This window comes from Candoia aspera, chromosome 3 (genome assembly GCF_035149785.1).
Source record: "Candoia aspera isolate rCanAsp1 chromosome 3, rCanAsp1.hap2, whole genome shotgun sequence".
Taxonomy (NCBI): domain Eukaryota; kingdom Metazoa; phylum Chordata; class Lepidosauria; order Squamata; family Boidae; genus Candoia; species Candoia aspera.
In genome coordinates this window covers 181,759,160-181,785,495 of record NC_086155.1, presented here as the reverse complement: position 1 = coordinate 181,785,495, position 26,336 = coordinate 181,759,160, and the positions used below count along the sequence as shown (strand labels likewise).

General features: G+C 38.1%; 1 protein-coding gene across 1 annotated transcript; it reads right to left on the bottom strand.

Moving 5' to 3' along the window:
* Positions 1-2,004: 2,004 nt before the first annotated feature.
* ATP6V0D2 (ATPase H+ transporting V0 subunit d2) lies at positions 2,005-25,696 on the bottom strand. The gene is made up of 8 exons (XM_063300257.1): positions 25,398-25,696; positions 20,560-20,731; positions 15,431-15,609; positions 13,083-13,162; positions 11,442-11,519; positions 6,642-6,818; positions 4,518-4,595; positions 2,005-3,444 (listed from the first exon to the last, which is right to left on the bottom strand). The coding sequence occupies exons 1-8, from the start codon at positions 25,525-25,527 to the stop codon at positions 3,283-3,285; spliced, it is 1,056 nt and encodes a 351-aa protein (XP_063156327.1). The 5' UTR covers positions 25,528-25,696; the 3' UTR covers positions 2,005-3,282.
* Positions 25,697-26,336: the final 640 nt, after the last annotated feature.

The window sequence follows — 26,336 nt, the reverse complement described above, 5'->3', positions numbered from 1 at the left end:
CTCATTATACCTTCAAATGAATATCGCTGTGGGTGTTGATTCTAGTATTTTGAGTCCTAACCAACATCCTAGAAGAGTAATACCTAGAGGTGGTATTATTATTATTGTTGTTGTTGTTGTTGCCTGGATTCTTTTCTTTATGGAATGCATGTTTATGTCTCTCTCATTTTAAGATTAAAGTAACTATTCCAGACTAATGAAGAATGGTTACAATTTTTTCTCTTACAGTGGGTTCATCAGGAAATTATAAGGGCCAGAAATCACATACCCATAGACATATGTTGAGAAAAAGCAATTTATAACTTGCAGAAGAATCTTCCTAAGCTCTAGTTCACAACATATATAGTATACATAATTTTTCACCTTATTTTCATTCAGAGATACAGCTGAAAAATTGTGCTGCTGAAAATTTGCTTGTTGCTACCAAGTTTTGGCAGTGCACATGAGGAGGGATGGACTATGGCAGAGAAATGGTGTGAAGCTGCATTCAGCTCACAGTGATGGGTTGCCTACTGATGATATATACTACACCACATGATAGTCACTACTATGGTATTATCCCACACATTGTGCCTATATGTGTGTGTGTAAATATTGCAACCTTTCAAACAAGACTGATCATAGGGGTCATTCCCACTTAATTTGCATTTGTCTTTCTCAAGGGGCACCATTTCAGTAAATGAACAAACCAAACTATCTCATGTGCCTAGAATATTAATTATGTTAATTAGGAAGCATGGAAGACATATCATTCATACATATGTGTTTGTATGAATATGTACTCTATCTATCTATCTATCCCATGGTCACAAATTCACAGCAACCATATCTTCAAACAGAAATAAAACTGTAACATTTGTGCAGATGATATTGCATTTCTGGACAATTTATTTACTCTGTTAACTATTAACCAAGCAGCAACAAATATCTATAAAGCAATTGCATTAAAATTATGTCTATATTTTATACACTTATTGCAACTTTTTAAAACAACATTTATAACTCTTGGCAAAATAGTCTTAAGGAAGATTAAACTTCTGTAATTGCAACACGCCTCGAAATGGAAGCAAATGCCAGGGAATGGAGTTGATTTTGTCTGTGTAATTTCTTGTTGACTCTATGGGCATTATAGGAATCTTGACATTTAACTCAAACACTGCATATAATTTGATTCTTTTAATGAAATACTTTAAAACAGCTTTAAAAAGATGTTTTCTTTTCCTCTCTCTCCCCCGTCAGTGACTGATATTTTTTTGAATCAGCTGTGAAATTAAATGCATTTTGAAAAAATGCAATAGAACCTGCTGGGAGCACAGACTGTCAGATATATATCCAGATCACAACCAGTTTAACTTTTTTTTCTCCACTGTTGTGGCCCATAGGAAAACTTCTCAGAAGCTGCTATCCGAATTGGAAGAAAATTATAATTTTGATAGTTATTTGATACCCCAGATTATGCTACTTAAAAAAAAATGAGATGAATTTAATCTCACATGTAGTTTAACCTTCAACACACAAAAGCCTTCAGTGGCTAGTTATTGTTTCATATTTACATATAGGGGAGTTATTAAGAAAGTACTTTAATACCATTGGTAGAAAATATTGTTGGGAGTTCACACAGTAAATTCTGAATTAATCTACTGGGATATGATTCCTATCCACAACTGATGATTTATTGATAAAAGGTAAAGGTAAAGGTTTCCCTTGACGTAAAGTCCAGTCGTGTCCGACTCTAGGGGGCGGTGCTCATCTCCGTTTCTAAGCCTTAGAGCCGGCGTTGTCATAGACACTTCCGGGTCATGTGGCCAGCATGATGACACGGAACGCCGTTACCTTCCCGCCGAAGCGGTACCTATTGATCTACTCACATTTGCATGTTTTCAAACTGCTAGGTGAGCAGGAGCTGGGACGAGCAACGGGAGCTCACCCCGCCGCGCAGTTTCGAACCGCCGACCTTCCGATCGGCAGCTCAGCGGTTTAACCCGCAGCGCCACCGTGTTGATACTCATAGCTTAATTAAGCATACCCACCCATTAGTAAATAATGGGAAGGCACTAATGCCAAGTATCCCTTCCCTTTCACAAGAGTTATTATTAGAGGATAGGTTTCTTTATATGTATTCAAAAAGATCTCTGGATCAAATTGGGGGCATTTCTTTTTGCTACAGAAAACCCAAAGAAATCTAGAATCACTATAATCTGAAATTTATGTATACTATGCATATTAAAGACACAATTCCCCAAAGGAATCCAGCAATAAGCAGAACTATCCCATTAAATATTACTGCTTTGTGATGTAGCTTTTGAGTCCTAGTTGCATCATTCCATAAAAAAGGGGCCCATTTAACCTAATTTAGTCATCAGAGGTTAATCAATCTGACTGCTTAAAATTATTACATACTGCAGTTGTTACACTAAATTGATAATTTTTTTGTGTTGCTCATTAAGGAGGTAGCAAGTTTTCCACAGTGTTATCACAACTCTTGGGTGGCAACACAAACATGAACCCCAAAGAGGATCAAATTTGGCACAATCTTGCATAAAATAAAGGCAGGTCTAAAAATAATTACTGTGACATAAATAGAAATGACATCCATCTTGCCAAAGTGTGGAAGGCTATGACCAGGTGACTTATGTGCCTTTGCTTACTCTCCAACTGAGGGATGTCCATAGGGTGCAGTCAAAAAAGTCAATATGGCAGACACAATGGTGTGATTGAAGCTCCACCTGTTTATTATGTGCTTCACATGTATGACACACATTAAAATAGGTGGAGGTTCAGTTGCACCATTGCAGCCACCAGTTTGAATTTTTTTACCACACCCTGCAGAAACCCCTACTCCAGCTGCTAATTATTCACAAGCATCTCCAATTTGAAGTACTATCTCCAGTTTGAAGTACTATCTCAACTGATTCTTTAAACTTTAAGTCATATGTGACCTGGAAATCCCTTCAAATAGAGCTTGCCTTTATAAAGAAAAACATCTTTGACAACCCTTTAAGTAGATGATTGCCTTTTATAAAATAGGATATTTGAACATCCTAATCACAAGCCTTTGTATTCACCTTACTTTTGTTGTAATATGGTGACTGAAAATTGCTCAAATCATGTCTTGAGTTGTTTCATTGGAACAGCCTGAACATATGGGAACAACCAAATGTTACTTTCTAGGACAACCACTTCCTGAGGGCCAAATATGCAAACAGATTTTTTTTCGTAGTATGAGGAACAATTTAGTAAAGAACGCTTAATAGATGACAACAGGCATCACTAACAACCAATTTAGAATATAGGGATGTAGTTGTTAATCTTTGTTCTGTGCCTTTGGGAAATGCACTCAGCAATCCATACAATATTTCTGCTTTCTTGTTCTTTCAGTTTAACATAGGAATAAAAGACGCCAAAATGAAACTGACTGTTGAATGCCAGCACATTCATTTTTACCTGTGCAAAGAAGAAATGCATTTAATTAGTTTTTTTTTAAAGGATGACTAGTTAACTATAACTATATAACTGTCTATCTTTCTCCAGAATTCAAAAGGGCTTTACAAATCACAATATTTCTAAATGAATTTTTCCCTTTGGTTTGCTCAGTAAAAGCTGGGCTGAAGTTTAACCATATCTGAGCATTTGTGGCAATATTTTAAATAGCTCACAGGAACATCTGTTCACATTTTATTGTGAACCACCCAGGGTCCCCCATGTGGGGGAGATGGGCGGTGATAAAAATGTGATAAATAAATAAATAATAAATAAATAAACATCAAAAACAGCAGCATCCACAGAATGGGCAAGAAGGGGCAGACTGTCAAAAGCAGCATTGTGGCATTGTGTCACAGGTCCCACCGCTTTTCTACACACATCATGACATTACACGTGCCCCAAAGGGGTGTAATTTGTGGTATGACACTCTGATGCTGCTTTCATCATTCTGACGAAAGAAGCCAAGGTGGATGCCACTGATCACAAAGGTTAAGAGAAATAATTATCCTTCTTTATTAGAAGCAAGAGAGTTTGTGAACCTTAGAACAAAGTCCACACCAACCTTTGAGTGGCATATACACTCAAAAAAGGATGGTGCATCAAAAGATGTTTAAAGGGTAGGTGTTACATTAAGGGTTTAATGTACTTAAATTAAAGAAATGAAATGTTAGTATTACGACTTTTTATTATATACTTGAAACGTGAACTTTCACACATGATTACAGCGATCTCAAACCCTTCGTGTCTCAGTCGATTCTCAAAATTTAAAATAAAATAAATTGAGCTCTCAGGGAAGAAAACCAAATGAGCAAGCAACCTGTTCTGTCAGTCACATTAGGGCCACGTGGAGGGCACTTTGCAATGCATCTCTTCCAACCCACTAATCTAGGAAGCCTTTTTGAGGTCTTTTCCTAGCCTTGGGTGCATCCACAGCACATATATCTGTTGAGAGGACCTCAAAATAAAGTGTCTCAGAGTACATTGAAAGGAAAGAGTTTGGGAAGACAGCGTTTGAGAGGAGAATCAAATCTTACCTCAAGCTCAAAAAAAGCATCTTCTAACGTTTTGTCACCTGTACCACCTCCAACCACTTCAAAGCAAGCCCTGTATTCCTGAAAGCACAAACAGCCACCAAATATACTGTGAAACATTCATAAATTGCTTCTTTTTGTTTATAAGTGATCTTGGTAAGTCAGCTCTTCAGTGCATAGTTCTACTTTGTATGTCTTATGAATTGCAAAGCATGCTCCCTCCCTCTCTCTTTCCCTCTGCCCTTCCCTAAAATACTGCTTCAGGGAGAGTTTATGGAGGCCATCACTCAGTGACAATGCATGTGGTTTGTATACAGAAGATCTTGGATTCAGTCCTAATATCGCCAAGCAGAGCTGCTGTTCAGTAATGGTAAACAAAATCCAACCAGGTGGATTGATGGGCTGACTCAGTATAATGTGTGTACAATGAATCTTTTATGGCAAGATAACATCACCATCACATGGACTGGGTTCACACATCATTCTAAGCCATAGTATGCTTGGTTTGGTTTTGGCTTAGTAGACTGCATAAATCCAGCCAACATAATGAACAAACTATGGCTTATGGCCAGGGTGTTATGAGATCTCAACCAGTTTTGATTTATTCAAGAAATTATGATGAATAACCTGGCTTAGTGTCATGTGTAACCTTCAGCGCCTCCCATTGCACATACAGCAGCAGAGAAATACAGCCATGTGAAATGAATTTGTCTTGTGGCTGTATCTTTATTGCACCATTTTATTAAATAATTTGAGAGATCAGAAAAGAAAAATGAAGCCTTATGGGAAAGCATACTTTCCAGGGAATAGAGATTTCTTTTCTTTGAGGCTATTACACATAGTATTCTAATATTTTGTTCAAATAACTGTCTCTTATAACAGGGCTCTAAGTGTTCAACAACTGGTTGAGCTAGAAGGCAGTGTGTATTTTATTTATTTATTTATTTGATTTCTATAGCTGCCCATCCCAACAAGTGACTCTCAGTGGCATACAATCATAAAAAATAATAATAAAACAATTTAAACAATACAAAATAAATATATATGGTTGCTGAGTAAACAAATGCTATAGATGTAATATCGCCAAGAAATGGGGCCCTTAACAAACTCGGGGGCTCTTAACAAACCCGGGCACATTACCAGGTCTTCACAGCCTTATGGAAGGCCAACGGGGTCAGGGTCATCCTGATCTCTGAAGGAAGAATGTTCCAGAGGGCAGGCGCTATGGCAGAGAAGCCAACATTCCTTGGCTGATGGGACCCATAGAATGCCCAACTGGCTGGACCAAATTGGATGGGTAGAAACAACTGGGAGAAGACAGTCCCATAGCAGGGCACCTATCCTCATTTTTTAATTACCCTCCAACCTAGGACCCTAGACAGACTGCTAATAGAAATTGGATTTTGGTGTCAATTCCTGTTTGGCATGAGAACTGGGAAAGAAAGATAGCCTGGAGTTATTACTTAGCAAGAAAAAATCAAGTTGGTGGCAGAGGTTATCAGTGGGCTTCTCAATGGGTCAGGGCTCTGGAAACTTTAGCAGAATTATATTTCACCTTTCACTCAATAGCTTAAAGTGGTGTGTGTAACACTCCCCCCTATATTTCCCCATTACCAATGCAATAACCCTATGACACTCAGTGGTGTTTGCAGGGAAGGTCAACAGCATCAAAATGCAGACACAACCGGCAATCAAAATCCTGTCCCTTTTTTTCATGCATGCAATTCATGTAATGCACATTAAAAAGGGAAGGGGCTTCAGTCACCCAGTTGCACCCACCATTTTGATGCTCTTGATCCCCCCCCCAATGCTGCCCCCCCGATTATAAAGTAATGCCCTTATAGCATCAGCTGTGTCATCAGCAGTCATTCTTTCAGAACAATCATATTTCATATCTCAATCAGCCAAGACCAGCAGGGACCTGTACAGAATGGAAACAGCAATCTCCTTTGGGTAGAGCTCCATGCATTTCCTTTAATAAAGCAGGTTGAGTGCTAGTCATTTGCTTTGTTTAGAATCTGGCACATGCAGTATTTAAGTTTCTTTTTTTTTTAATTTGCCAGTGTATACCGCAGAGTATTGTAGATAGAGCATGCTTTTATCAGACACAATTTGGAAATTACATACAGCATAGTAGTCTGCCACACCCTTCACTTGCTCATAATCCTCAGCCTTGGCAAGCATATCTAAGCCTTCTGGATGCAGTCTCCCACAAGTTGGATACAGCTTCTGTCTGTCCTCTTTACTTAGTTCAGTTCCAAATGAATTAATGGTGATGATAAATGCCCGCCGGTCAGCTTCAAACTGAATGAAGCAAAACATGTAACAGTTTTAAATATTTTTTTAAAAATAATTCATGGATGTGTAACTGCTATGCATAGCATTAGTAATCCACTGAAATCCTCTCTGTCTTTTGGCAGTGTTGATAGGAAACTATTATAAGATCTTTAACTTGATTAAGCTTTTTGTCCTTTATTAATAAGATAAAAGTTAAGCAAACACGTTTTCCGCCCAATTGGGAGCTCACATTATTTCCTAATAATGTAACATATTCCAGAGGGGGAACTGAAAGAGCACAAACAAGATTAGTACTGTGCAGAAATAGCCAGATTTTTGGCAATATTTCAAATCTTACTTTTTTAAAAAAAAGACCACTAAGTTGTGTACTACAGAAGTGAATCACTCTTTATGCAGTCTTTAATTCTGTCTGCTTGTGCCAAGGAGTGGTGTGTCAACAAAACTGTAAGAGAAGGAAGTAAGAGTCCCAGCTATAGATTGCTGATCAGTTTTGGTTTTCCTCAGTTTCTCAGTTTTTCAAATCTGTCATTTCTGATTATTCTCAATTTCTCAGTTTTGATTGTTCTCAATTTCTCATTTTTCCATTCATAAGTTCTTTTTAGTCCCATTCCACTTCAGCAAAGGATCATTACCTTGTCGTGGTGCTGGAGCTTGAGCACCTCAGTGATGCCATGAACTAAACTGTGAAGGGCCACCCAAGACGGGAAGGTTATGACAGAGAGGTCAGACTAAATGCAATCCCTGGAAAGGTAATGGCAACCCACCCCAGTATTCTTGCCGTGAAAACTAAATGGATCAGTACAACCAGAGATATGTCGGTATACCATCGGAAGATGAGACTCCCAGGTCGGAAGATGGTCAAAATGCTACTGGGGAGGAACAGAGGATGAGTTCAACTAGCCCCAGGCGGGATGATGTAGCTAGCTCAAAGCCAAAAGGACAGCTATCGGCCGATGGTGCTGGTGGTGAATGGTGAATCCGATGTTCTAAGGATCAACACACCATTGGAATCTGGAATGTAAGATCTATGAGCCAGGGCAAATTGGATGTGGTTATTGGTGAGATGTCAAGATTAAAGATAGACATTTTGGGTGTCAGTGAACTGAAATGGACTGGAATGGGCCACTTCACATCAAATGACCATCAGATCTACTACTGTGGACAAGAGGACCACAGAAGAAATGGAGTAGCCTTCATAATTAATAGTAAAGCGGCGAAAGCAGTGCTTGGATACAATCCAAAAAATGATAGAATGATCTCATTTCGAATTCAGGGCAAGCCATCTAACATCACAGTGATCCAAATATACGCCCCAACCACAGATGCTGAAGAAGCTGAAGTAGAGCAGTTCTATGAGGATCTGCAGCACCTACTGGACAACACGCCTAAAAGAGATGTTATTTTCATCACAGGAGACTGGAATGCTAAGGTGGGCAGTCAAATGACACCTGGAATTACAGGTAAGCATGGCCTGGGAGAACAAAACGAAGCAGGACATAGGCTGATAGAATTTTGCCAAGACAATCACTCTGCATAACAAACACTCTCTTCCAACAACCTAAGAGACGGCTTCATACATGGACTTCACCAGATGGACAACACCGAAATCAGATTGACTACATCCTTTGCAGCCAAAGGTGGCAGACATCTATACAGTCAGTAAAAACAAGACCTGGAGCTGACTGTAGTTCAGATCATGAACTTCTTACTGCACAATTTAGGATCAGACTAAAGAGATTAGGGAAGACCCACAGATCAGCTAGATATGAGCTCACTAATATTCCTCAGGAATATGCAGTAGAGGTGAAGAATCGATTTAAGGGACTGGACTTAGTAGACAGGGTCCTGGAAGAACTATGGACAGAAGTTCACAACATTGTTCAGGAGGTGGCAACAAAATACATCCCAAAGAAAGAGAAAACCAAGAAGGCAAAATGGCTGTCTGCTGAGACATTAGAAGTAGCCCAAGAAAGAAGGAAAGCAAAAGGCAACAGTGATAGGGGGAGATATGCCCAATTAAATGCAAAATTCCAGAGGTTAGCCAGAAGAGACAAGGAATTATTTTTAAACAAGCAATGTGCGGAAGTGGAAGAAGACAATAGAATAGGAAGGACAAGAGACCTCTTCCAGAAAATTAGAAACATCGGAGGTAAATTCCAGGCAAAAAATGGATATGATCAAAAACAAAGATGGCAAGGACCTAACAGAAGAAGAAGAGATCAAGAAAAGGTGGCAAGAATATACGGAAGACCTGTATAGGAAGGATAACAATATCGGGGATAGCTCTGATGGTGTGGTCAGTGAGCTAGAGCCAGACATCCTGAGGTGTGAGGTTGAGTGGGCCTTAAGAAGCATTGCTAACAACAAGGCAGCAGGAGACGACGGTATCCTAGCTGAACTGTTCAAAATCTTGCAAGATGATGCTTTCAAGGTAATGCATGCTATATGCCAGCAAATTTGGAAAACACAAGAATGGCCATCAGACTGGAAAAAATCAACTTATATCCCCATACCAAAAAAGGGAAACACTAAAGAATGTTCAAACTATTGAACAGTGGCACTTATTTCACATGCCAGTAAGCTGGGGGTGTTGACGACCAACAGGAAGCTCTGGCATGGGCTGGTCCATGAAGTCACGAAGAGTCGGAAGCGACTAAACAAATAAACAACAAAACCCATTCCAATACAAGTTTGAAATTTTAAAAAACATAAAAATGTGTATGCATTTTTTACACATTGTTCCAAACAGATACGTTGTTTGCAATTTTGTCACTGCCTCAACTCCCTGGTGAGAAGATGATGCCACAGGAATGCCACAGGACTTAGTCCTTTCCTTGTCATGGTTAGTCCATGTTACTCAACATCTACATGAAGTCACTGGAAGAGGTCATCCATTGGTTTGGGGTAAGCGGCCATCAAATTGCTAATGACATTATACCTGTACCATGGCCAAGCTAGAGATGTTGTAGATGCCAAGAACTGGTGCCTGGAGGCTGTTAGGGTCTAAATGGGGAGCAACAACATCTCAGACTATACCATAGCAAGCACGTCTATATGGTAACATTAGTGCTGGCAATTGTTCTTGATGGGATCATAGTCCCCCTAGTCTATAACTTGGACTCAAGTGTACTACTTGAATAGCAGATGAAGGCCTTGGCTGGGGATTGCTTTGGTGTGGCCCTACCTGACTCAGGATGCTTTGGCCACAGTAGTTCACTTCCTGATCACCTCACAATTGGATTACTACAACATGGTTTATGTGGAGTTGCTTTTGAAGACTCTCAGATGCTACAACTGGTACAAAATGCGACAGTCAGATTCCTAGTCAGGGCATTGCAGAATTACACCCATGTTGAAGTCACTGCATTGGCTACCAGTATGCTTCTGGGCCTAGTTCAAATGTTGGTTATTATCTATAAAAGCCTATACAGCATGGCATGGTTGTTAGGGAACAACCGTGACAGCATGATTCTTCCCATCTGGTTCAAACATGAAGTGTAGGAGTGCCAAGGGGTCCACTGTCACGGGAAATTAAGGAGGCATGGACTAGAAGGCAGTTTTTATGGTAGGAGCTCTCATATTGTGGAATATGCTGACCCTGAATAGTCTCCTGCCCTCCTCTGATTCAGGAAAGCTCTTAAAACCATTCTGTATCAGTAGCCCTTTGGACTCCATGATAATTGAAGCACTCAGATATTATTTATTTATTATTTTTGGACTGATTGTTGTATTGTTTTTAAACTGAGATATTTGGTTTTTTATTTGCTCCTGTACAATACCTACAATTAGAAAGATTGGGACAGTTTAGAAATGTAATAAATTGTTTGATTGTGTTGAACCCTGGCACTGTGACTTGCAAACTATGGTTTATATGGCTTAGCACAGATTGTGAAACTAGTCCCAAAGTAGGTATTTTATATCAATCAAAAAAAAACTTTTTTTTTTGCCACTTAGCAAACTTAATTCATCAACTTCAGGGGGGCAAAGAAGTTTACTGTAGCTTATTACCACTGGATTCCATGACTTTTCTGAATGCAACCTGCCTTTCCTTTTTTTAATGAACTGTTATATTATTTTCAGAAAAGGAATATGAAAATAGTTTAAATAGTTTTAAAAGAACCTAATTTATTAGAATATAATTCCTCAAATCCTAAGGCCTTTCCCTATATTTAAGGTCAGCTGAAATCTGTCTTGTTCATTGGCTGGCAATGAGATGAAGGCAATGTCCAGGGGACATGGCAAGAAAAAAAGATGGTGCCAGGGGATGTTTGTGCCATGGGTAGCACAAGTGGGGAAAAACCCCTGGTAAAAGAGCTGAATAATGGCTAATGAAAGGCCTTTTATGACAGTGAAGTTTAATGCATAACTATTGTGAGTTGATTGACAGTTCTTATGATTTTATCTTTAATACTGTGGAAGGAAAAATATCAGGCAAGGTGGATTTTTCATATTTTACCCTCTCAAGAGAACAGCTTAAGTGAAAGGCAGTCAAGAGGACCACTAAAAAACTGTGAAAGAAGCTGCAAATGGCCTAGCCACACTAGTGCTGGAGACATAGCAGACCCATTTTCAGATGATGGCTATGGTGATAGGATTTGATCTAACAAAGACAGATTAAACTTTTCTTACCTCTAAAATAGGGCACATTATATCTGCTGTAGTGCCACCTTGTTTTTTGCAGAATGAATAAAAGGCCTCAAGATAAGACTACAGAATGGGACAGAAAATGACATTCATTTTAAAAAAAACCTCTTTGAAACATCACAAATAAGATTTAACTGGAGTTATTAATTTTGATGATATGAAAAATATGAATAACATCATATTATTCACTGCAGAAAGAAAGCAAAGTATTTCCTCCACCATTAAACTTGCAGAGTATAACCCATGTAAGTTTTTGTACAAGCAAGACACTGAGGAGGACTGGATGCATCCTCTGGGTTGTTTTCTATGTGTTTCATTTGATTTGACTTGATTGCTATTAGCAACCCTGGGTATGATGTTGAGATGCAAGGTATAGGGGTAAGGATAATCTAATTCCCTCCACATCTATGTCTCAGATTTGCAAATTTCTGCCTATCCTCTGGAGACTAGAATTAGCAATATGTAAAGTAGGAATCCTGTTGGAACCAGGGCTGGGCTGGGAATTCTGAGAGCATATTTACATGTTCTCAGAAAATGTACTGCAATGAGGCAGGGGATCTGTTCTCTGCCTGCTACTCTAGCCTATCTGAATATCATCCCAAACTATATTGAATAAGATCAATATTAACAGGGAAACTGAATTGGAAAATCTTGGTTTCTGCTTAACTTCAGCAAAAATATTGCTGAGTCAGTTTCAGTATCAGCTGGTAGTACTTCTTGTAACAGCAGCCCTAAGGGTTAGCTCTAACATTAGACAGAGTGATGCTAGGGCATGGGAGGGGCAGTCAAATGTTAGAAAACAGAGCTTTATGTGGACAGCTTATCCTCTTGAGCCCTAAAGCTGCTTCTACTGTGGAGGAGTCATCTAGTGTTAAAAGAACAGTGTGTAGCCCAGTGCTTTTCAACCTTGGCAGCCTAAGATAGGTGGAACACCCAGAATTCCCCAGCCAGCATGCTGGCTGGAGAATTGTGGAAGTTGAAGTCCACCCATCTTAAAGTTGCCAAGGTTGAAAAGCACTGGTATAGCCAGTTGAATCAACTTGGATGGGATGGTGAGGAGAGAGGAAGTATTACTTTGTTCTCTGTCATGCACAGCAAAATGTATCGGGATGACTCTTGCAATCTCATGCAAAAATATAGGTTCACTAAACCAAAAGGGTCTTATGTGTGGCAAACCTGCATAGATTAGCACCCAGGGGGCTATTGATACCTTCTGCATAGTTAGATGTGCAGTCCTCTGATGTACAGTTATTGTTTGCATGCTGGACAACAGAGATTTGAAAGCTTCCATTTAAATGTTATAGAGTAGTCAGAAGATTTATATTCCTTCTATCTCCTCCATATGTCCTTTGCATCAGAACCTGCCTAAATTCTACATGTTGAATCCTATACTTGAACAGAATGGCTTTGCATGTGACAGATAATACCAAGAAATAGAACTGAAGTCACTAAGCACCTTTGCTTTTTTTTCATGGCCAGTAACGTGTACACCCATCTTATTCACACTCAGTTTTTTAATCTGTATTTAGTTAATATCAGGGATACATCTGCCACTTATTTTAACAGTCTTAATTTGCACAGATTTCTATACACAACAGAATCCAATAGAATCCAAGTGGGGTTTACCTTGTACAGTTTGTTGCGCATGAGTTCAATATTCATTTCATCCAGGTCATTTTCAGATACACAATCTTGAAAAAAATCAGCTGTAAACAATAATATTTAAAGTATAGACCAAGTTTCAGAAATGTCCATGTATTACATTTTTAAAAACATGTCCAAATGCTAAGCAGTTTTCTAACTGTAAAAAAAATAGGAGAGGAAATAGGTAAAGTAACATGATTATAGAGCAATGTTGATGCTAAATTCCCAGAAGAATTGTGGCAAAATTAAAATGGTAAATGCTAGCTATACCTTCCTGGGATTCCACCCTGAAATACTAGATAGCTATGGCTGGCTCTTATTGTTGTTGATGATGATGATGCTGTTACAAGAAAAGTGATGAGTTTTATAAGGGCTAGGGTTTTGGCAACACAATGCCAATTCCAGATACAGGGACTGTATGCACTTGTCTTTGAGAAATCCAGAGCATTCTGAAATGCTGGCTTTTATCATAAATGGGTTAGGAAAAGTGATAGTTCAATAACAGGCCATAAGTTTTATATGCAAAGATCTCATGTTCAGTGACTGATCTGTCAGAACTGAAACCTTGGAGAACCATTGTTGTTAGATTACTTTCTCAGTCTACAACCTCCGGGTGTATGGTTTTTAATTCTGAGAATTTTCAGCAATAACCACGCTAGCTTGGATTCTGGGAGAAGTTCCTCATATGAGAAGGCTGCCCTTTTTTGGAGAAGACTATAATGATCTGACTCAGTTGAAGGCAGCTTTGGTTCACTTACACAGAGATCTATTTACAAATATGTAATTCATTTCAAATATGTATGTCCCCCTTTTGCACAAAGAACCAAATTATCACCTCAAATGATGGCGCTATAGGAAATGCTGGAAGTGTTCAAACCCCTGCATGACTAGAGAGGGAGTAAGGAAGAAAAGAAAAATCCATATTATCTCACCCTTCTGCCTTAATCATTATGTGACAAGAGAGATTTGAAGGAGGATACATAGCTATTGCTTTGCTCTTCCCAAATCCCACTGTGTATCGCACTAATGACACTTAAGATCAGGTTTTTTCTTCAGGAAGATGCAAAGCATTCAAGAGAGGCATTTTGCAAAGAGGTACTTCACATGTAAACACAAAGTATTTCTCTTTGAAGCATTAAAGGACTCTCATCCTTTGCAAAGGTCATGGCTGCTTTAAATGTTCCCTGAGCATGCATGCCACTTCCACTGGGACAGCCAGCAAAGTAACATGGCTGTGCATCACACATGTACATGGAGAAGCTGCTTTGAATGGCTTTGAAAGCAGCCACATGAGCCTTGCAAAGTCTCTGACTCAGACAGAATCTAAGTATCTTTGGCAGCTTAGAAAGCCTTTAATATGGCTGTTAGAGGAAGTTGATGAAACTGAAATAACCAACTGACACAGCCTTTGGAATAATAAGTTTGAATGTCCTGTCTAAATAAACTGTGAAGGGGCACTTTAAATAATGTGTAATTAGGTGTTTATGAGGTTAGTAAATCAACCTCCCAAAGGGCTTTCTACATATTGGATGTTCCAGAGAATGTTCAGTAAGGACTGGTTGCAATCCCCTTGCTGTTGGAGATGCAACTCAGGAGTTGGAATATTACCTCGTATGGTTTGGAGTTGTTTTATTATTGCTGGATCAATTACTCTGGGTTAAAGAGGCATCTGTTTCTCTTGGCTGCCTCCCTAAAATTTGGAATTAATCAAGACAGTAAGAATTTTCTATTTTTTTTCAGGCATGGTGTTGGTGAAAAGAATCATCATACAACATGGAAAGAAGAAATGTACCTAATCTGCAGCAATGGACGGCTGATATATATGTAGGTGTTTTTGTTTAATTGGCTATTGTGATAAAGGGTCAAGGAAGAAGACATTCTGCAATACCATCATGGATTTTTTGGTTGAAAACATACTTTTCCAGGCTGTTTTTCCTTTTTTTCCACTTTCCCCTTCTTTTATTTTCTTTTCCTTAGTATTAATTTTGGGACTACATTATAGTATTAATACTATTGTATGTATTTTTCTTCTGTTAACTGATTTAATCTAATGAAATAAATACATAGAAAAGCAAATATTCATACAGAGCAGTATAGCATGCAATCTGCTTAGCTAAAGGATGTATAGAAACTATATAATATTTATGCCTTCCCAGTGCTAAAACAAAATGTGAACAGTAATCACCGAGTATATCACAATATTGTAATGAGAGGCCATGTTCACTTTGATAGGCCACATGTTCTTCCAAGGGAAGAAGACACATATAACAGGAAACTTTCTCTCCCATGAGAGCATAGATAGAGACCTACGAAAAGACTACATAACATACCTAATGGCGTGTCCACCAAGATTGCGTTGAAGAGCTCTGCAGGGTTTGGAGCAATGCTGACAGCTTCCATTTGCTCAAAGTTGCCCAAAGGATGGCATTTAAGAACCAATTCATCTATGGGTCTTTGGCGCAGCGTACCAGTAATGAGGAGAATCACATTATCAATCATATAGCTGTATCTAGTGCGACAGGATAACATCAATCAAAGGATTTCTTGATTCTCTGGAAAAAAACACTTTAAAATCCAAGCATCTGGTTAATGTTAATGTTAAATATAATATCTTGGGCTTTGTAGCAGAACTTCAATTTCCCTCTTAGCAGGGATCATATGGTAAAATGGAAATAAGGATTTCTTCCAAAGACCATGCTACATTAGACAAAGTGACAATAACATCTAAAAGGAATCTATCTTGCACACTGTTGCACATTGGGAGTTGGAGGAGGTCCAACTCTTTTCACATTCCATTATGAGCATGTGGATTATGTGATCCTCATTCTTCTTCATCTCTCCATCAGCCTTTTTCAAACTTATATCATCCAAATATTTTGGATCGCAACTCTTACCAACCCTGACCATGGCAGCTGAGCTGACAGTACTTTACATTGATGAACAGGAGACACACACTACTGACTCTTATTAATAAGTCACATAGCAATGTGTTTGAAGACACATCTCTGCCCTTCAGACTTCTTCACTGGGAGATATGTCTTTTGGGTTAAATATATTTTTCTCTTAAAGTTTAATGCATAGATTTTATAGAGAAGACTTACATAGAATCTCCCTTTTTTACAGGAAACAAGAAAGTCAGAATGATGATGTCAGGGATTTAAATATAACATTCTAAGAAATGAATTATCAGTTGAAATCCATTTATTTATTTGTGGTATTTGTATACTGCTAACTCCCCACAGATTCTCAGCAGTTACAAGAATACACATAAACTCGATTCCCACTAAAGTAGGACACAAATTCCAACCTACACTGGCACCCCAACAAGCAAATATTAAAATGCATAGAATAGCCCTTAAAGGCTCTGCTTTGACTGCCTTCCTAATATTGTCGGGGAGGGCACCATCCACATTTCCAGGGGTGGGATATTCGACAGAGATAGAGCATGTACCAAGAAACACCATGCCGCTTTCCCCTGATTTCTTTCTGGGGACAGACATTACAACTCAGGGAAATTCACTGGATGGAACTGTTCAACTTGAATCAGGTAGTCCTGCAAGTATCCATGTGCCAAACCATAAAGGGCTTTATACATTAAAAACAACACTTTGAATTGTACAGCATTTTACACCAGTGTTAGCTTCTGGGTTGTCATCCAAGGCAGCCTCTTGCAGAGTTGTTTGCAGTAATCAATAAGTTATGCTTCTAATTCGGAATGATAAAACACAGCAATTAATTAATTGGTTCAGGCACTAAATCAACTCCAACCAAAATCAGGAATTAATGGTTGAGTAAAAAGAAACATTGCTTCAAACAAAGAAGGAAATCTAATATTACAATGGTATTATATAGAGTTAAAAGGTAAGTATTTTGACGTATGAATGAATTTTGGTGTAGTGGTTAAGGCATCAGGCTAGAAACTGGGAGACCAGGAGTTCTAGTCCTGCCTTAGACACAAAGCCAGCTGGGTGTCCTTGGGCCAGTCCCTCTCTCTCAGTCCTAGGAAAGAGTCAATGGCAAACCTCTTCAGAAAATCTTGCCAAGAAAACTGCAGGGACTAGTCCAGACAGTTGCCAGGAGTCAACACTGACTCGAAGGCATAAAGGAAAAAAAAGTATATACAGTATATTTACTGCAGATCAGGAAAAAAAAAATCCATTACTAATGAATAGCTTGTAAGAATCTTTTGTGTCTCCACGTTAATGTATTAAATTATGCTAAGTAATTTCTATTGTTTGTCCTTGGATGAGAATTAGATCATTCTCTTTAACATAAAATACATATTTTGGAAAGCAGGTTTTTTTTTAGTGGAACTTGAACAAAGTTGCTTAACATGCTTCATTACTATTTAAAATTATTCAGATTGTGTAGACTGTTACAACAACAACAACAGAAACTATGGGAATCATTTGCTATAAATATTATTTCCTTAAAAGTGGGCACAAATGTTATCACTTGCATAAGAATATAATGTTAATTTTCCATATATATTAGAATTGTGACAGATTTTGCTTTGACAGAATCAGAAGGGGGTTACAACAAGTCCTAGGTAACTCTTCCTTGACAGCAAGCTGAGATTGAACAAAGAGACCCCAAAGCACTGGTGGCAATTCAGAAGACAGACTAAGACATATTGTTGCCTGAGAGATCATGAAAGATGGCTCCCAGTCTCCAATCTAAGTGTATGTTACTCAAAGTCAGTCAGTTATTCTGACACTTGAGGCAAAAAAAAAGTCCTCAATGTTGTAAAGTTGCAGCAGTAAGGAACATAGCTAACACATGATTGCTCTTTTATGAGATCCCAAATTAGCTGCCTAAGGGAAATGTGTTACTTACGATAAAATCAGTCACACTATTTTTGAAGGAGAAGTTTCTAGAAGGAATTGGCTTCACCTCTGGATTTGTTAAGTTAAATAAACAAACACATAAAGAAACCAGTCAGAGGTTTTAGAAGTCTCTTCCCAGATTGTCAAGAATTCTTGTGGGTGCACAGGGTGCACAACATCACCCCAAGCATGACTCATAATAAAAATCTAAGATAAAGGCACCCTGAATTGAGCTTGGTGATTGCATCCAGGCAGATTTCTTGGCAGTATTATGGAAATGTTTTTCCTTTCCCTCTTCTTCAACAACGTGGCTGGGTTTTATTTACTTCCCAGTCTAGCTAACAGCCCTGGAATTGCTAGATAGTTCTCCATTCAAGTACTTACCAAGGCTGACTCTACTTAGTCTCCAGGATGCTAGCATCTCAAAGCAACTTTGCCAAATGAAATATGAACAATGTCAGTTGGCCTAGCATTTGCATCTTTAATTTTTAGATGCAAACCATTAATTAATTAATTAATTAATTAGTATACTTGCATAATCTCCAAGGGCTTGGAGCAGTTTACAGCGATGATACAAAACAATAGTAAATAAGTGTTCCAAAAATTAATATCTCCAAGATAATAATAACACAACATATTAAAATAATTTAACTCAATTTAAAATGGAACAGTAAACATTAATAATGACTATAAATATCAACATCCCTGCTTAGGCCCCACATGTATTGAATACTGTTCTACTTGGTTAGCTAAGTGTAATATTCCCTAATTAGGCCATCACCTTCTATTATGTAAAAGCACTGTATCAGGTACCCAGAACATCACAGCAATGCAGCGATCAAGTATCACTGGCATGTCTAGTTCAATCCACAGTGCCAATGCCTGGCATGAAAGAGGAGATTTGTCGTCCTTTAGCCCCTGTTGAGTTCTTGTTACAACTGCCAAGGTAAAGGCTAAGGCAACCATGTGAATGCTTATATGGCATATACAGTAGTAAGGCTTGTTCACACTGCTTACTAGCATGCTGTCTACAGCAGTGCTTCTCAACCTTGACAACTTTAAGTTGGGTGGATTTCAATTTCCAGAATTTTCCAGCCAGCATGCTGACTGGAGAATTCTGGGAGTTGAAGTCCACCCATCTTAAAGTTGCCAAGGTTGAGAAACACTGACCTGGAGAGTGAGAGCAATGGTCAGTGTTATGGTCAGTGCTCCAAGAAGTGCTGGGTGATTGGATGTCCCTGCATTTGAATTTGCCCACAAACCCTAGGATAGGAGCTTCATGAGAAATTTAAATGAAAGTGAGATCCAGCCACCTGATACTACTCAGAATACAAGAAATGATGATAAAGATGGTAGTGGTGGTGGGGGGTGATGGTGCTGATGATGATAACAATAGCGATCATTCCATTACTCAGGATTGTCTGGGTTGCTGCCTAAAGATGCCAGGTTTTTACAATGATCTGCATTCAGCATTCATTGAACAGTCTCAGTTTGAGCTCAGTCTACTTCACAATGCTTTTTAAACCACTTCTGAAAACTAAATCATACTACAGGAAAATAGGTACAGGCTAGGACTTCCTGTTTATATGAGCTGTCAGCCAATGGAACATGAAGCCACACAAAGTGGTAAGTTTGCTTTTGCTGGAAATTTTCAAACGGAGGCTAGGTGGTCATCTCTCAGAGATATTCTAGTGGATCCTGCACTGAGCAGGATGATTGTCAAGGTATCTTCTATCTCTGTGCTTCTATGATATGAAATTATAACCAGTTGAAAGAAAGAAAGGCCAACAAGGTGAAAAACCTTCTGCCATTATTATGACTCATCTTTCCTACTGAGAAATATTGCTGCAACAACAGGGGGGGGGGGAAACAATTTCTAGTAAAAAATGTGGTTGCAATTCTGTTTCAGATTTTAAATAGGGCTACCATAGTTGGTCTGAAGAAATCCAAAAGACTACTAGATGACAGCAAAGACATACAGAAGACTACTTAGTAATTGCATGGCAGCATAAAAATGTTGTATTGCTAAATGTTTATTGATAATATAACTCCATATATTAAATTGGCATATGAGTAAAACTAATATTTCTGAAGCCAGATGGAAACATACTTTATTTTGCTTGGCTATTCCAATGATGTGAAGCTACCTAGCCAGGAAGGCACAGTTTATGTAGCAATTTGGCAGGCATAACATGGGCATTTTCATGACTAATATTTAAATAGTAACAACATATTTAAGAATGTGTATGCATGAGATAGTTGTTTTATTTATAATTTATAAGATAAAAGTCTTCCTTGAATTGTGTTCAACTTCTGATGACTAGATGAATATGTCCATGTTGCTTTTTGGCAACAGACTGAAGGGGTTTGTCATGATCTCTTGGGATGTTTCTTTCAGTGTCCCAATCTAATCCACAGCCCTATGATTTCCTAATGCTTTCCTGCCCATGTATTCACCAGGTCTGATCATGTTCAGCCATTAAAGATCAGGCAGCTTGGCCTAGGAGCTGCTATGTAAAACTATAATTTCTAGTTTTTAACCAAATATTAATTTTCAATATTACAAAGATATTGATTTGAGCTCCCGTCCATTGCTGACTAGCACAATCATTTCAGGAAGTAACTTCACTTACGTTACATAATTTAGAAATGTTGAAAGTGGCTCAAAGGCATGATTTCTAAAATATTGAAATTCTGTCAGTAGTTTGACTTTTAGTTTGTCATCAATTGTAGAGACGGTGAGGGGGCCAGTTTCATTGGCCAAGAAGTTTCCATAATCTGTGGTTTGCAAATGTAACTTTAGGTCTAAAAGAGAATTGAAAGGATAATAAAAATAAAGTTATTGTCTTCAAAAAAACAAAGTAAGTGACAAATCATACTGATTTCCTGTTTCATTGACAAATACATGTATATACACGCAATATTTATTTTATTTTTTACCACTTCCTAAGCCAAAGCATCTCAAAGCAGTTAATAATAATAATCATAATATCCTAAAATAATATAATACCTCATTCAATAACAAATGTAACATATTCATTAAAAAAGGTGGGGAAGAACATTTTCCAACATTTATATTGGGAAGGCCTAAGTGAAGAATGTATTTTCAACAGGCACTTAAAAGGTGGTATAGTGGGCATCTCAGGGTGGGGGGAGCATTCCAGAGTGTGAATGTTCCTATGGTTGCTTTTAATCTCCAATCTGGCTACACATCATAATTTGTTTAGAGATTACAAACCAGGATCTGAAATTAAAGTTTGAAGCTGCTTTCTAAACCACAATTGGGGCAAACAATAGTTTCTTTTGACCTCAAAAGCATAAAAGAGTAAGTCAGAAATAAGAGAATGTATAACCAAATCACTCCACTTGATTCCTCCTACCATCAGGTAAATGTAAATAAATAATTTATTTGGCATGCTACTCTCTCCTGAAAAAGCCAAAATCTGAAAACAGAATGTGCTCTTGGCCCCAGATTTTAGTTTGCAACACCACAACAAGCCCGGATCCTAGCTAAAGAAAACCAGATAGAGATGTTATTGTTTGTGTAAGCCAGCAATTCACAATTTACAGCTGTAGAAACTTTGGGTAACCTAGAACCATTCCCAAAAATAGGGCTATCAGATCTAAGCTGCCACTAGATGGCAGCAATGAGAAAGCCTAACTCTGGTATCATCTAATGATTATCTGGAAATGCACAGCTCACATCTGGAAGCCCAGATTAAATATATAATTTACCAAATTTAAATAATTTAATTCTAGTTGACATTGAGTTAAATTTCAATTTCAGTTAAATGCAGTTTCTGTACCATCCACTTACTTATCTTAACTCCCTTTTGGGAGATTAGCCCCTGCTTGCCACAAAATGATCAAGGGCAGATCTCCAGCCTGCTCCAGGGGATTGAACTGCAGGAATCAACTCCTTTATTTGTTCCCAATATCCCAGAATTATATGAAATTATATTTGCCATTAAAGGGCAAACCGATAAAAATCCAGACATCAGGTATGGGGCAATTGTTTTGTTTTATAAACATTATTTTATTTTATTATTATTTTTGCTACAGTTTCACTACCCATTCATTCCCTGAGCAGTGGGAATTTCATGGCAGATTTTATAGGGACATTCTGAAAACTACAAGCATCTGATTTTTTAAAAACTTGCAGCTGTACAGATCAAAAGCAACCAAGTAGGGAGATCTAGTCCAAAGAAATGCGTCAATCCAAACTGTAGATGTAACAAGACCAAGGCAAAGTACTGTAAAGTTGCTGTGATGTTGAGTCACACACCATTTTTATCATGTAGTAAGCACACTATGCACCAACATTGACTATAAGTGAAGTTTTCTTGCAAAGTACCCTATGAGTGCAAGTTAACTAATATGTTTTCAAGACTTTTAGGCTTCAGGAAGGCAGTAGGCAATAACAACCTGCATGCCCTCTATTATTTCTTAGGGCTACCGATTCCTACATAATTTCCAGAAACTAACTTCCCCAATTCCAGAAGCAGTAACTTCCTCATTCAGTAACAGTGAGGCTAAAAGCTCAAGCTCCTTACTATCATTCTCGCAACAATGGTTGTTGTTTGTTTGTGTACATTTTTCTGAGAGAAATCAAAAGCTTTTGAGGCTCATTTTAGTAGTAGAAAGAGAGAGAGAATAATTGTATACTAAATAAACCAGAAAAATATAGTGTAATCCATCCAAGTAGAATGCCTCAGAGGTGAAGGTGGAGTTGGAGATGTATGAAGAGATTGGGCTACTAGATCTGTGCTGGAGATATCCGGACAGCCATGGATGACAGCGACAAGTTTTCTGAATGTCTTTACTGACCTCTAGGATCATCCAGATCTTTCAAGGCTAGATCTAGTAGCCACTCTATATCTGCTTAGGCTAAAGCCTGCCAGTATAAACTAATGAGGGTTTGTATGTTAAACAAAGGTCTGCAGAATTAAAAACAGTGATCTGTTGGTAAAACATTGTGAAGATTATAGCTGTGCAAGCAGTAAAAGGGTGGGATGTTAAATAATCAGAGGCATCCAGCCCTGCACATTCTGCTCCCTTATTTTTCTTTTCTTTTTTAGATACAAAAGGTACATAGATGAAACTCTAGCTGCAAGATTTACCTGGAGGTAATCACCTCTCAGACCACCCTGAAGAATTCAGAGATCTGGGTCCCCAAATATCCTTTAATGACCTCAAAACATGAGTATTTTGCTGTAATTCATGTGACTCTAATTGCATTGGAAATTGAATATAATGGATAAATATCACATGCACAGTTCATCTCTTATAATTTTTAGTCATGCACATGATCACATGGAAGAAATTATTAGCAATTCCTACATTTGTAGCTCCCCGTTTTCTGCTGTTACATTTGTGTGAATTATTCTGGGATTGCTTTGCCTTCATCTATGGATCATATAGATCATTTATTCTCTTCTCTTCTTCTTTGGAAGTGTTGAATGCAGCCCACCAATAGCTGTTAAATACAATCATTTTATTTCCATCCATTTTTTAAAATGTTTATCTTGTGGTGATGTGAAATATTCACGTTGTTCTTTGCTTAGGAAGAAGGTCATTGGGTTTTACTTAAACCTATCATTATTTTTGAGTTCAAGAATGGGCAATCTTTTGATGGCCAAGAGCCATAATTAACTTTTTCTTGGGTGGTCAAGGGCCACAGTGGGTGGTGAAAAGTTGCAGAATGAGTAGGGGCAGGATTTTATAGAGGAGGGTTCTTGGACAAGGAAAGAGTTTGTTTGCTACTTTAAAAACTTTATTAAGCCTATTTTAGGGGATAGATAGAGCGTTTCCTACGTAAATATTGCAGCAAGCTATTCCATCAGTTTTCAGCTTCTGCTGTCAGAAATGGCAACAAGGCCTCAAAAGTGGGATTTGGAGGGACATAATCACACACAGTAAGATTTTTGGCAGTTAATGATGTGAATATAAAAACAGCTTAAAGCAAGACAATCAAGCATAATAAAAGCATCTAATCCTTAAACCAAAGACCCTGAAAGCTGTCCAAATAACTCAGTGGTTTCTATGCCAGATATCCAAAATATGTTAGTGGACTAAAAAAGAACTCTCACCAGCTGTGGAACACAAACTCCGGAATGCTATTCCCCATTCTTTCCATCTCACAAAGGTACCAAAATCATTAACTTTAGCCAGGCCCTTTGAATCCGTTAATAATCATGTGACCTGTTAGTTTTAAACCATCATCTTCCCACCTTCTTGCCAGGCAGCATATAGTCTACCTAACGATAATAATATTTTATATTTTGTCTTGTTTTTAATTGTTTGCTGGTTTGAGTGTCTAATGGGTAGAAATTAGAGGCATTTAAAATAAAGATTCACTTCTTTACAGTCTTTTTCTAATTTATGAACCAAGCTAAAAATGTATGATAGAAGTTCATCTGGTATAGAAGGAAGTTGTTGCATCTCAGATATACCTTTGCCTCTCCCCCATCACTGTCTAATGTCTGAAGATTATCAATGCTTTCCCCTTCTTTATAATATAAAGATTTTATAGAGTAAAACAGGCCACCCCTTACCAATTAATAGGTACTGTTTTTGCTTTCTCTGTTAAGATTCCCACTAGTAACAGCTAAAGCAATCTGAAAATCAGAACTAAAGTGAACTGAAAATCAGAGAATCAATCAATTTTTCTCTTCACTCTTTTAATACAAAAGATGTTTGAGGTACATTCTGTACTTCTCCTACATTTATTTATTTATTTATTTTCTATCCATTTATTATTTTTATAAATAACTCAAGGTGGCAAACATACCTAATACTCCTTCCTCCTCCTATTTCCCCACAACAACAACCCTGTGAGGTAAGTTGGGCTGAGAGAGAGGGACTGGCCCAAGGTCACCCATCCGGTTTTCATGCCTAAGGTGGGACTAGAACTCACAGCCTCCTGGTTTCTAGCCCGGAGCCTTAACCACTAAACCACACTGGCTCTCCTACATGTACTTCTAAATGTACAAATCTGTTGTAGCCTCAAGACATCCTAAACTTTTAACAGAGTAATTGTCTATCTCAGTCTGCTCTGTGGTTGTGAATACAAAAACATAGGCCCAAAATTCTAGTTCTGCTTGTTTCAGTTAATGTCTTAATGCAGCTGGCTATTTGTATAATTAAATATTAGGCTATTATCATAGAAGTGTGCATCCTCATTATTATTAGAATTGCGTAACAGCAACACAGTTCTGGTGGAAGTCATAGCATATCTGAAAAGCTGAAAACCTCAAGATGATTTCTGCCTCTATCTTAGCTGAGTTCTAAAGATCTCTTTGAAAGATAATCCCAGGTTTTAATTTCACTCATTTCAGTGACATATCCAACATTCTTTTATCGAAGTTTAATCTAATGCCAAGATAAGGATGCTTTCCTCTCTTTAAACAAGAGAAACAATAACATAATTTTCAAAAGCCGTAATACTGAGCTTCAATTTAACCCAACTCACCTTCCAGGGTTTCGCACTGTGCTAGGTTGACATAGTCAGAAGCCTTCAAGATTCCAGCTTTAAAGCCTCGGACCAGTCCTTCGAGATATCCATGATCCACGTTGAAATAAAATTCTGAGTAGCCTGGCATAATGGAAATCTCCCTCTGTTTAGAAAATCCTGAGTTTTGTGTTTCTCTTCAGAAGATGATCAGCAGAAGGACCTAGGACTGGTTTGGTTCAAAGTGAATTCTTCCTTCCTGCTTCATTGTTTCCAAAACAGACCAGCTGCAGTTTGCAGTGCTTATACAACATAAACTTACCAGACAGAATTCTAATTTTTTCCTATAAGAAATGGACACAATAGTGTCTGTACAAGGGAAACCTGTACAAGGCAAACTAAGAGTAGAGACAAAGGAAAGAAACTACACATTTATTAAGAGTACTGTAGCTTGGCTCTGTCTAACAAGAGTTCCAAATATTATGTACTATGTAGTGCTTGAATAAAAACCTTGTCCTCCGAAATGTACAGCTACAATCAATAGATAACAGGGTAGTAGTTATATGTGGATTATCATTAATGGAATTAACCTTTAATCATTAATTCACCCTTTATCCAGGTGAAACCAGGTGTTTTTCAGTAACGTTTAGATCAATTTTTGAAGGTGAAATGATGCTCAACAGAATATATCCATAGTATAGGATAATAAATGTTTTTAAACTCCACAGTCATAGCTAATGGGTAAATTAGTCTGTGAAGTGCGGTTTGGTACGGCTGTGCAGTGTTTTGGATCTAGAGGTGCAAAGTGACTTCAGAGCTTACAGGAACCTTACATGCAGCATCTATCTGCAGTTCATTAAACCAAACATGTCTTCTCCTGGCTGTGGGGCGGGGCAGAGGATGCAGCTGCTTTAAGGAGTTCCAAGCAGGTTTACATGAGCACCTACGGTACATACACTC

What these genes read in the sequence shown, in the direction of transcription:
- ATP6V0D2 (XM_063300257.1), bottom strand. Translation starts at nt 25,527, where the DNA reads ATGCCAGGCTACTCAGAATTTTATTTCAACGTGGATCATGGATATCTC. An exon ending in ACATTTCTAAATTATGTAAC is followed by an intron (nt 15,610 to 20,559) that starts GTAAGTGAAGTT and finishes CTGTCGCACTAG; the next exon opens with ATACAGCTATATGATTGATA. An exon ending in ATGCTTTTTTTGAGCTTGAG is followed by an intron (nt 3,445 to 4,517) that starts GTAAGATTTGAT and finishes TTCTTTGCACAG; the next exon opens with GTAAAAATGAATGTGCTGGC.